Source organism: Panthera tigris, chromosome D1 (assembly GCF_018350195.1).
Source record: "Panthera tigris isolate Pti1 chromosome D1, P.tigris_Pti1_mat1.1, whole genome shotgun sequence".
NCBI lineage: Eukaryota > Metazoa > Chordata > Mammalia > Carnivora > Felidae > Panthera > Panthera tigris.
Window position 1 is genome coordinate 15,241,482 of NC_056669.1, and position 12,133 is coordinate 15,253,614.

At 58.5% G+C, this 12,133-nt stretch overlaps 1 protein-coding gene across 1 annotated transcript in view; it reads right to left on the reverse strand.

Annotated features, from left to right (window-relative positions):
• DSCAML1 (DS cell adhesion molecule like 1) overlaps positions 1–12,133 on the reverse strand; it is a 347,848-nt gene that overhangs the window by 88,415 nt on the left and 247,300 nt on the right. Inside the window, exons 5-8 of the mRNA XM_042958957.1 lie at positions 8,718–8,996; positions 4,908–5,183; positions 2,247–2,543; positions 297–569 (exon numbers count right to left, since the gene is read on the reverse strand). Of these exons, the coding sequence (XP_042814891.1) occupies positions 297–569; positions 2,247–2,543; positions 4,908–5,183; positions 8,718–8,996 (1,125 nt within the window). The remainder of the gene's footprint in view (positions 1–296; positions 570–2,246; positions 2,544–4,907; positions 5,184–8,717; positions 8,997–12,133) is intronic.

Sequence of the window (12,133 nt, forward strand, 5' to 3'; positions counted from 1 at the left end):
TCCAGACGGTGAGCAGGCCCCTCTCTGTGTGTCACTGTTCCCCCCCCGCCCCTCATGCCTCGTGGATCAGACCCGCATTGTCCTGTAGACTGCGGAGGGATCCTAGGTGCACAGGTGCTCCTGACCTTCTCTGTCTCCCTCCAGTCTTCCACGCTGCCCCCTTTCTCCCAAACACCCGGTCGGGACTCTCTCTTCCTCCACCTTCCAATGACTCAGGACTGCCTGAGCACCCAGCCAGGGAGGCACCCACAGTCCTGGGTGACCAAGTGGTCTCTGGGTCTGGGGAGGGGGCCTACCTTTGACGGCCACGTGGACACTCTGGCTGATGGACAGCTGGGGCTGGATGAGAACGCTGCACAGGTACTCGCCCTCGTCCATGCCCTTCTGAACATCGGTCAGCTTCAGGGTCCCGTTCTCGAACACCACCTGGCGGTGGTTGTCGGGCAGCAGTAGGGCGTCCTTATACCACTTGATGGAGTAGTAGGGGTAGCCGATGACCCTGCAGTTGATAAGGGTGTCCCGCCCGGCGACAGCTGTGATGTTCTTCATCGCCCGGATGCTGGGGGGGCCTGGGCAGGAGTCAGGAGGGACAGGGGGTGTGGTTAGCCAGGGACAGCCGGAAGCTGCCCTGGGACTCTCTTCTCAGTTGCTTGGCTCTGAAACTATCGGGGGATGGAAATTCAGGGGGGAGGGAGGGAAGCCTTTACTGCAAGGCTCAAGGCAGAGGCTGGACTGGGGCGGGGGCAGTCTTGGTCCCTCCAGGACTCCCTGTTACTAGCTTCAAAGAGGTGCAGACAGACACGCTCCATTCGTGTCTGGGGCCAGAATCCATCCCTCTGATGGGACGGGGTGTGTGAGCCAAGGGAAGCCTCGGCAGGAAGTGACCGGGATTTGGGAGGACGGTCCTCATTTACAAGATTCAGATTTGGGGGTCCCAGTGGACATGTGGCGATTTGGCTATTTTCATTCAACTTGCTCATCATGGTCTGGAACCAAAAAGGATCTTGTATACGTTATACGTTTAAAGGACAGTAGGAAGGTCTTCGTTGGATGAGCCGATGACTTTTTTCCAAACAGGTTAAGCGCATTTTGTGGGTCCCTGAGAAGGGGCCTTAAATGAGGGGCTCTGATCGCACTGACTGTGGGGAGGGGGTGTCTTCAGCTGGGTTGCCAGGCAGGTGGCAACGTGGGAGTGGTAAAGAGGGCTCAGAGGCCACCAGGCAGGGTCAGTGCTGGAGTGGGTACAAGCAACTCCAGGCTTCAGGTGCCTCCTGAGAAGACGAGGGACTGGACCAGGGGATCCCGGGACCCTGTAGCTCTAAGCCTTCCCATGTGAAGAAGGCAGGAGGGTGGCCAATGGGAGCCCACCTTTCTCATGTGGGGTTGGAGGCCTGACACAGGTGAATTTAGTGGGAACCGCTGCTCCCCTTCCTGTGCCCATGGCAGCCACCCGTGCCCCTCCCTCCTCCTCCTCCTGTGCCCTTGGGTTAGGAGTCCCTGGAGGGGCCAGATGAGGACCGTCTCACCCACAGGGCCGCAAAGCTTCTGAGGGGGCCCTTCTCACCACAGTGACTTGGAGAGCTGAGATACGGGGATGATCATCTGAGGACTGCTTCCCCCACTCCTGGGGGTGTCTGCCACGGGGCACCCCCGCCCAGCCTGAGCCTCCCGCTCTTGACGGCTTGGGCCTCGGTGGGGAAGAGGGGACGGCAAACTGGGGGGAAGACGGTGTGCTTGCTCCCGGCTGCTTACGCCTCCTGCAGCATTCGAGGGCCGGCTCGGGGGGAGGACGCTGGGAGCACAGCTCTGATGGACACCCCCATCATAGGTCAAGCCTGGCCCCACTGCCCCATCCTTGTCCTTGTCCTTACAAGGCCCTGGTAGGGCTGATGGTTGCCATGGGGTGTGTCGTGTACCCGGGGCCAGAGAGTCTTGATGGGGAGGGTTGGGGTAGGGGGCAGGTCCCACTGGAGGAGGAGAAGGGGGAGGAGGAGGGGACAAGAATGCAAAGGGTGGGGGTGACCGTACCACACACACACACACACACACACACACACACACACACACACACACGGATGATGGGGTTGTGGAGGGCAGGGAAGAGGGGAGAAAGAGAGGAGAGAGACCTCTACTAAAATCAAAATGACAGTTAATAATAAGTACTAATCACCACAAGAATGATGGTAACCACAGAGATGGCAAAGGAACTCAAAAGCCTATTCTGATATTTAAATGTAGACAGGCACCTCTTACGTTTATTCGCGCCTGATATTCAGCACTGCCCACCGAGTTCCGCGCCGTGCACCGGTACACGCCCCCGTCGCGGATCTGGGGGCCCGTGACGTTCATGTGGCTGATGGTGGTGCCGTCGGACATGGTGTGCTGGTTGGTGCGGTGGCTCCCGTCCCGCACGATGGGCTCGTCGTCCAGGGCCCAGGTGACGGTGGGGGGCGGGGCGCCCTTGGCCGCACACATCAGCGAGAACTGCTCCCCGGGGTTGACCACCTTCTCGCTGAAGGACGAGACAATGCGGGGCGTGCCATCTGCAGGGAGAGAGGAGCCCCCCCTCCTGAGGGTCACGGAGCCACAGGGAGACCGCCAGCCAGGCCACCCCGCCCTGGCAGAAGGGGAGGAGACAAAGCGGATGCTGACGACAATGATCACGACAGAGCTCCCATGGACACCGACTCATGTGCTATCCACACAGCCCTGTGACGCGCCCATTACTACCGCCCACGATTCAGGACTCCTGGATTTGAATCCTCCTGCAGCCACTCGTGAGCTCTGTGTCTTTGGGGAAGCTGCTCAACTTCTCTGAATCTTCCCATTTCTTATCTGTGGAGGATGGAGATACTGGGGACAGCCACTCTACCCCCCTCATACTGATGCTGGGAGGTTGAAACGGACGACTGCGTTAAAGATGCTTTGCGGGGCGCTTTTGTAAATGCTCAGTGAATGTCAGCTCCTGTCGCCTTTTCTTTTTCTGCCTCTCGCCTCCCTGCGTCAGTAAAGACGACGGGGCTCAAGAACCCCGTGTGGAACCAGGACCTGACTGGGCCAGACCCGCAGAGTCTGATTCCAGCCCTCATTCCAGCAGGTGGGAGCTGGGGTGCTGTGGTCCTGTTAGCAAAGAGCCTGAAGTTTGAGGCCTAGCTGCTGCCCAGAGGCACTGGTGCATGTGTGTGGCTGGAACTTAAGTCTCGGCTAGCTCAGTAACCCTGGACAGGACAATCAACCCTGCCGCCCTACCTTCCTCCAGGGAACAGGAGGCACGTAATTCCTGACCCTGGCCATCCTTCCGCACAGGGTCGTTGGAAAGGATTAAAGTACGTGTTACGCACTTTAGCAAGTAAAAACCGAAACAAACATTTAGAAAAAGGTGAGGCAAATGTAACATGGTGTTTTACATCCCACCCACATTTCACACTAAGATGCTGACGTTAATCTGGTCTGCCAGTCCCCAGCTCCATTTCTGGGGGAGACTTTTACCTAAAATACGGAAAGAGCGTGGCGCCTGGCAGAGCCTGGGACTGCACACTAGGGGTCACAGCCGTCACCCCCCCCCCCCCGCCACTTCCTTTCCTGAACTCTCTCCCTTTCTGGCTGCCCCTCCCTCCCCACTCTCTGCCCTTCCCACCAGCCTCATTTCCCACATCCCTACTCCGGACCGGCCATCGACGGCTGTCCTCTGAGAAAATGCGCAGTGTGGGCAGTCAGTTAGTCAGGAAGTTCCCAGAGATGTAAGGGGCCCATCTTGAACTGGTCTGTGCCTGCCTTCTGTGCTTCCTCGTGAGGAAGAGAGGCCAGGATCTGGCTGGACAGGATCTGGCAGGGGCTGAGGGAGGGCGGCACTTTACTGGGTACTGTCCTGGGGTGAGGGATAAGGGGATGCCTAGTCCCACGGCTAGGAATGAGGACCCACAGGCTGTGACAGGTAGACCTGTGGGGCTTGCCTGGGTTTGGTGCCTTTGTTACTACAGTGAAAAATCCTTGGAAGCAATAGGATTGAGGGTTTTTTTGTTGTTGTTGTTGCTTTTGTAGCGACAAAGGAGCCGGGAAACCACTAAATTTATTGGTGAGGATAGGGTCTCTGCTAACCCCCACTGTATCTTTCTTTGTGCAGATAAGAAAAAGATGCCTCCTCTGTGTGGTCACAGCCTGGTGCCAGGGCTCTCGGCTTGGCAAGTGGGATTCAAGCTGGATTTCAGTCCTTACTCTTGGTCCGGCCCTCTGGGTTGGGCACTTTGTGCAGTGAACAACCTGGGCAACCATACATATGTGCCAGGTGAGGAACCCTGGGTGGTAGTAAGTAGCTTTACAGGGAGAGAGAAGCAAGTGAAAACCCAGGTCTGTGATAAGAAACAGAGCCTGCTGTGAAGAAGCCTCGGTCATGGAGAGGATTCAAAAACCCATGAGGCTGGCAAGAAAGGCAGAGAATGGGGAGAGAAGGACAGCTAGAAAAAGAGGGCTCAGGGAAGAAGGCAGAGGAGGGGCCAAAGGTAGTGACTCCTGGTGGGCAGTCCCGGGGCCTCGGTGAGACTGAAAGCCTTTGAGGTCCTAAAGAACACTCCTTTAATAGTAAGATTCTGGCGATTTCTGAGGGCAGGGGCAAGACGGTCCAGTGGTTAAGAGACTTGAGTTCAGATCCCAACTCTTGACTCTTGGCAGAGCTGAATGACCTCGGGCAAATGACTGAAGCCTCAGTTTCCTCAACTATAAAAATAGGGAACTTAAAAAAAAAAAAAAAGCATCTCCCCACAGGGCCCGTGGGAGGAGGAACTAAGCCAGGCACCTGCCTGGACGGATGTCTGCTATCAGGAGGGGAGGGAGGCAGCCTGGGGCAGGGCACCTCCCGGCCAGGCCCCGGGGGTCCTGAACCCACCCCTGTGCTGGCTGCCCCAGCTCACCCTCCAGCACAATGATGGCGAAGTCCTGTGCGGTCTGGGCCTTGCGGGTGGCGAAGCACTGGTAGGCCCCAGAGTGGCTCTTCTGGGCCGAGGTGATGAGCAGGGTCTCGTTGCTGAGCCCGCGGATGGAGACGGCCTCGTCGGGCAGCACCAGCTCAGTGTTGCGGTACCAGCGGATGGTGAACTCCGGGGAGCCCAGCAGGGCACAGGACAGGATGACCGTGCTGCCAATGCCGGTCTTCAGCTTCTTTGGTGTCAGGGTCACGTGAAGGGGGTCTGGGCCAAGCCAGCAGAGGAGGGGTGAGGGGGAAAGGTGGGGGGAGGAAAAGAAAAGAGAAAGGGCTTACCGTGGAGCAGTGTGGCTGGGGGTGGGCTGGGGGAGGCCCTGGTTCTGTCTCCAGACTCCTGGTGAGGGGGACCGGGCCAAGTGAATTCCCTCTCTAGACCTCAGTTTACCCGTCTGTCAAATGTCAGCGTCAGGCCGGGTGGGGCCGGGGAGCACCCTTCAGCTCATAAAGAGGACGGGAGATTGGCTGGTTCATCATCTCCCCTGACCGCCACCCCAGAAACCAGGGAGGCCCCCGGGGCCCTGCCACCTGTCTCGCACACCCATACAGGTAACCAATTTACACGCACCAGGACTCTGCTCTTCACCCCCACCTCCCCTGCCCCGCTGCAGGCCCCCAGCTCCCAGCCCGCAACCATCCTCCTCCCTTCCTGCGTCCCTCCATCCATTCTCTGTGCTGTGGCTGGCCACTGCCCTGCTTGGAATGGCCATGGTGCCCAAGAACTCCGTGTGGCATTCAAGGCCACCGGGGCCCCTGAGGACCTGCCCCCCCTTCTCAGCTCCACACTCCTCGAGCAGCAGTGCCCTGTCTGGGCACCCTGGGCTATTTCTTGCCCCAGAGCCTCCACCTAGAGCATTCTTTGTCCCCTTTGCCTAAGGCCTACTCATCCTTCACACTGTGCTCAGGACATCTCTGCCAGGAAGACTTCCTAGATACCACTCCCGTCCCAGGCTGGGTCAGGACCCCTCTTCTGGGCCTCCCTGTGTGTAGCTAGGGCCACACGAAGCACGTGGTCTCTTAATCACTTCTCTGTGTCTGTCTCTCCCTCTGGGTGGTGAGCACTTGAGAGCAGAACAACGTCTGTCACCTTCCATCTCTGCCCCAGGCTGGCCTCTCTCCCCAGATCCCCGTGGGCTTGGGGTTTTCTATAGGAGAACCCTATACAGGACCCCCCGTGACGTAGCCTGGAGGATAGGGGACCCCAGCCTGGCTGGGCGGGGTGTAGTCAAAGTGCACAGGAATCTGCTCATGCTGAGTTCTCCCGCTCTCCCGAAGTCCCTGCCCTGGAAACGTCAGTGCACACGAGGCAGGTAGCATCCCACGCGTCCCAGTCCCCAGCTGGGGCTCCCACCTTGCTGCCCTGCACACTTGGAGACAAGATGGGCAGGGGCTTGGGGGGCAGAATGGGGGTGTGTGTGTGAAAAGCATGCTTTCCTGTCTATGGCCCCGGCAGAGAGGGGCAGTCAGAGCGGACGGACGGCAGAGAAAAGTTATGTCACTTTCCCTTGAACCTGGCTGTCCAGCTGAGCCCAGTGTGGGAGGAAGATGGGCAGCTGAGTGTCAGAGGGGGAATGAGGTGCACCTACATGTACAAGCCAGCTGGGGTGTGCCCATGGCTGGGGGCGGCCACTCGTACGTCCGGGCGCGTGTGCCCGGATGTGAGCATGTTGACGAGTAGCATGGGTACGGGTGTGATGTGTATGGGTACGGTATACGTGGGCATGTACGTACGGAGAAACGGGCATGTGAACTTTCAACCCACCTGCCTGAACGTGTGTGTACATGTGCGTGTGTCTACGTGTGTATGTGAGTATCTGCTCGCCTATGTGTCCTGAGGCGGGAGCTGTGAACACCACATTACCCAGAGTCAGGCTTGCTAATTTTCCGAGGACTCAGGGGCGTGCTGCCCTCCTGACCTGTGCCCTGAGACAGCGTGTGTGTATGTATGTGAGCATGAGATGAGAGAGAGAGAGAGAGAGAGAGAGAGAGAGTGTGTGTGTGTGTGTGTGTGTGTGTGTGTGTGTGTAGCAGGAGGGTGGGGAACAGGGGGGAAGGCATATTGAATGATTTGGGACAATACTTAGGGCAAGGAGTGGGGTATCAGCCCTGGTCCCTCCCCCTGTCTGCCCTGCTGGCTGGGGCGCGTTAGCACGTGAGGAGCCCCCGTCCCCCGAAACGGGGCTCTAACCCAAGCATCTGCATCGTGCACCGTCCCTCCCAGAGTGTTTCCTGAGGCTCCTGCTCTTCCTGTCTCACATGTGCTCACATGTGGGGGGACTTCTTCCCAGCACTGCATGCAGATGATAAACGTACCCCGACTGTCAAGATGCCCTCGTCTATGGGAAGGAGACGGGGTCACATCTGAGCTGAGGACGACAGGAGACCAGACCCGGGAGGCCAGCCCGGCGGGGAGAACATCGGGGGGTCTGCAGACCTGCAGCTCTATGCTCTTGACATGGGTGGGGGTGGGGGTGGGGGTGGGGCGGGAGGGCTTCCCTGCTCTCAATCTTTATGACGGAGGGAACTTCTCTGCAGGATGGGAGCTGGATCCTCTCTGGACGGCCTCCTCCCACTGCCCAGGTTGAGTGACCCTCACGATGCCGTTCAGTACAGCATTCAGGGCCTCAGGCTGTGTTGTTGCTCTGCAGGAGTGAGATTCCCCAAGGGTCTCCAAATCCCAGGCAACCTACTGCCCACGCCCTTCCTGCAGCCCAGACAGCAGGCAACTCAGAGAGTCGGCCTCTGGATTCCAGGGCTGGAAGGGGCCTCTCCACTTTGCCGACGGGGAGCCCCAGGCCAGGTCACACGAGGCGGGGGTGGGGAGGGGTTCTCTGGCACCGGCCCCTCTGCCCACCTGGGGGCTCAGCAGCAGCAGGGGTCTGCTAAGGCTTTCCACTCTCCCCAGGGGCTCGCTGGACCCCAGGAGGCCCGGGGATCTGGGATGGGGGAAGGAAAAGGCAGGACCAGAGCCGATGCCCCGCTGGTAGGTCCTGGGAAAGTTGCCTTGGTCAGTTATGCCTGTGTCTGAGCTGATTGATCAGTGCCCCGCTCAATTATTGCTAAATATTCTGAATATTGTCTCTGATGAGATACATACATCCTCTCTAGTGGATTAACATCAGCACTGTTTAGACTAGTTCAGACACTCCCTTCTCCCAACAGGCCGGGAAGTCCTGTGACCTCACTACGGTCACTGTCACCCTCATGGTTCCTTCTTACCCTCGTGACCTCAGGAGGCAGGAAGCTGCCGGGATCATTATCCCATTTTGCGGAAGAGGACACTGTGGTGGTGATCACCGTTATGTGATTTGCCCAAAGTCGGTTACTATCTGATAAAGCCAGAACCAGGGGCACCTGGGTGGCTCAGTCGATTAAGTGTCTGACTTCGGCTCGGGTCATGATCTCATGGCTCGTGAGTTCGAGCCGCATGTCAAGCTCTGTGCTGACAGCTCAGAGCCTGGAGCCTGCTTCTGTGTGTGTCTCTCTCTCAGCACCTCCCCCACCCCCCACTCATGCTCTGTCTGTCTCTCTCAAAAATAAATAAACATTAAAAAAAAATTAATACCAGAGCCAAAAGCAGACCTTCTGATTTCAAGCCCAGAGTTTTCTGGGATGTGAAACTGTCTTCCCAAAACAGGGGATTATCCCCTGGGGCCGGCCAGAGGCAGGTGCGGTCCCTCCCTGTCACACTGCAGTGTTCTCAAAGGTTACTGGGGCTGGAACAGGGGCTTCTCCCACTCACCAATGACTGTGAGGGTGCCTGTGGCCTCTGCTGAGCCAAAGGTGTTGGTGACCTCACAAATGTAGGTGCCGCTGTCCTCAGTCCGCAGGTCACTGATGGTCAACCCTGTGATGCGTTTGGTCCAGCGGCTGTCGGCCGGGAGGGGGCGGCCGTCCTTGAGCCAGCGGATGGCAGGGATGGGGTAGCCGGAGGCCGTGCAGGGCAGCTCCACGGTGTGACCGGCCCACACTTCCTGGGAATGGAAGCCGTCCAGGATGGTGGGGATCGACTCGGCAGGGTCTGGAAGGCAGAGAGCATCAGTGGCCCTGGCGAGGCCTGAACAGGATGAATTGGGGGTGGGGGTGGGGAGGCAAGCCCCCAAACAGGCACCTGCTACCCCCGGATGGCCCGGTGTGGACAAGACCTCCTGATGTCCCCTGGGCCTCGGACTCTGGCCCAAGCTCTCCTACTCGGGCCAGACATAGGTCCTGAGAACCATGACTGGAAGCAGGGGCTTGTGGGGGAAGAGGCTGGGGAGGGCAGACTAGGCTAGAGTGACAGACAGACAGATGGAACAACGGAAACAGCGAGAGGTGCAGAGAAGGAGAGGGTGTGTGTGAGAGCTCCCTTCACAGAAACAGTGCCTGGAGTCTGGCCCAGACCCAGGAGCAGTCATACATACCCTGTGACACGAGAATCAGGACTTCTCGAATTTGCGATTCTTGTTAAGTCTTGCTCTGGGCCTCAGACTGGACTGGGGGTGCCCTTCAGGGATGCGGGGACAATCTGCCCTGTCCTGTCTCCTCCCACCCGCAATCCTGGCAAACTCAGAGAGGGCCGTGCATTTCCATCTGCACCCAGAAGGATCCAGAAGTTAAGCCTTCTGCAAACCACACCTGCCATCCCGAACGATTCTCTATTTTCCATTCTCGTACCAAGAGAAACCAGTGGCTGCCGGACCCGTGGCCCGGAACCGCAGAAGACCCGGGCCCCTGGCTGGCAGGGTTCTGTGTGTGATGCTGTGACATTTCTGAGTGGTGATCTGGCTGCTCACAGCCTCGTTCTTACCCTCAGAGGCCACCCCGAGTTTTCTGCCTTGGGGGACCTCCTCCTGCTATAAAACCTGCATAGGCTCCCCTCACCTACCTCCTCGTGGCAGTGGTTTCCCACTGGTGTCGTGCTGTGTCCCCACACTGCCCTCCCCGCCGGATGCCCAGCCTCCCGCTCTGCTCGGCCGATGCCTCTTCATCTTTCACAAACCAGCTTCCATGTCGCCCCTTCTGGATGCCCTCCTCCCCCCGCCACTCTCATTGCGTCCCCATAGACTTTCTTTCTCTTTTATTTTCAAACAACCTTTTCTTGTTGTAATGAAAGGGCAAAAAAATGTAACACACGCACACGGCAAAACTTCAGAAAGTAGAGAGAGGCATGAGGGCATGAGTGTGAGAGGGAGGCTCCCTCGCCCCTGCCCTCAGCCACCTCATCTCCCTCCCCAGAGGCCCCCACTGTTGCCGCTTTGCCCGCGGCCCTTTGCAACAGCGGTTAGCACCGGGCCACGTATCTGTCTTCTGCAGGAGACCGCCAGCATCTTGAGACAGTGGTGATCCATTGTATCTCCCGTGCCTGCAGAGAGCAGGGCCGTGGCTGTTGAACCACGGATGTCGGGAAGAGGACGAATGGGGGCACTCGGGCACAGGGCGGGCCAGTGGGCTGATTTGCCAGCTTGCAGAGTTTTTATAGGCTCGTAGACTAGGAGAGCTGGCTTAGCAGTCTTGGAGACCACAGACAGGGGAGGACCCTGAGACCAGAGAGGCGCGGTGACCTATCCAGGATCACACTGCAGAGCCTAGATCACCGGCCATGGTCTCCCTGACCCTTGCTGAGAAAATGGAACCGGAGATGGAATAATCCAATACTGACTTTTGCTCCCGAGCGAACGGTGAGAGCGGCAGACGCCCCCCCCCCCCCCTGGCCCCTCCTTGACTGATGGCAAATTTCTCCCGTCATCGGCGCATCTCCCTTGGAGAAGGGTTGGGCTAGGAATGCTCTCTGGGGGAAAGACTTTCTCGAAGACTCTCTACTCCCTCCCTACCGTTCGTAGCTCTTCCGAGGGAGCCTGGGCTGAGGATCAGGACAGCGCAGTGCCGGTGCGGGTCACGGATAAACTGTGTGACCGTGGGTGAGTCCTGTTGTGTCCCAGAGCCAAAGAGCTTGGCCGAGCGAAACCACTATGCAGATGTGCCCGGCAATTACTGTTTGGCACCCGCCCTCCCTCCCCACCAGCGTCTGCGGCCTCTTCCCCACACAACCCTGTGGGAACGGTGGGGATAAACAAACCCGGTGCCAGGCAAGAATTACTCAATGTGACACTTAATTGATGCAAAATACACAAATTCCGTGGCACAGCGCAGAATTTACAAGCGGAGGGGCCGACGGGGCGGTGGAGGAAGGGGCGGGGGGAGGGAATTAATCACCGAGTCTCAGGCGTGAAATTAAATTCTGAGGGAAAGAAACCTCTTTCATTACTCCGGAGCCGAAGTAAAATGCTGCGGCGTGTACGGGCGATAGCCCGGGGGGATCGGGCGCTGCCGGGGCTGGTGCGGGGCTGGGGGAGACAGATGGCTGGGCCCCGAGAACTCTCCGGGGGTGTGCCGGGGCTGGAGGGCTGGGGGCGCCCCGGGGAGGCTGCTGGGACCTCCCCCCCGGTCGGACGAGCAGCGCTGCCCCGGAGAGGCACCCCGAACACGGCTTCTGCACCTGACTTCCCACTCCCCGAGCTGGGGCGCCCTGGGCTAGTCCGCCAGCCTCTCTGGTCACTGGTTTCCTCTTTATAAATGCAGATAATGTCTATTCCACGGAGTTAATGCTCGCGGAAGCGCCTGGTAAACGCTAAACAAGCACGTACATGCATAGAATGGTTGTTTCGGGGGTGTGTTATAGGGGGCTCTGGCTACTCTTGTCACTGCCTCCTTCACCTTGGACAATACAGAAAAATGGCTCTCCTCCCCTTCCCCAACACAGGCACTTTGGAAGGGAGGAGGAGTACTAACGCAGCAACAAGAGGCCACTGCCAAAACACAGCGCTCCCTGCGGGGCAGAGCCCAGACTAAGCCTTTTCCATCTGGTATCTATTCTTCCCAACAACCCCCGGGGGCGGGGTATGTTTTGTCGCTCCCATTTTACAGATGAGGAAGTTGAGGTTTGAGACGTCCCTTCGTTTGGGCCAACTTGCACGTGGTGAGGCTAAGCCTAAACCTTGGGCTGGATTCAGAGTCCTTCCTTCCCGCCCTCTGTATCGAGCTCTGCGAGGACCGAAGGGGATGGTGGAGGCCCTCGTCCGATGACCATCAGAGACACTCTGCCACGTGGGTCCTTCTGCTCCTTCCTCTCGCCTTAGGGCCTGGGCAGACAGGGGCAGCCGTCCCTTGGGGTGCGCG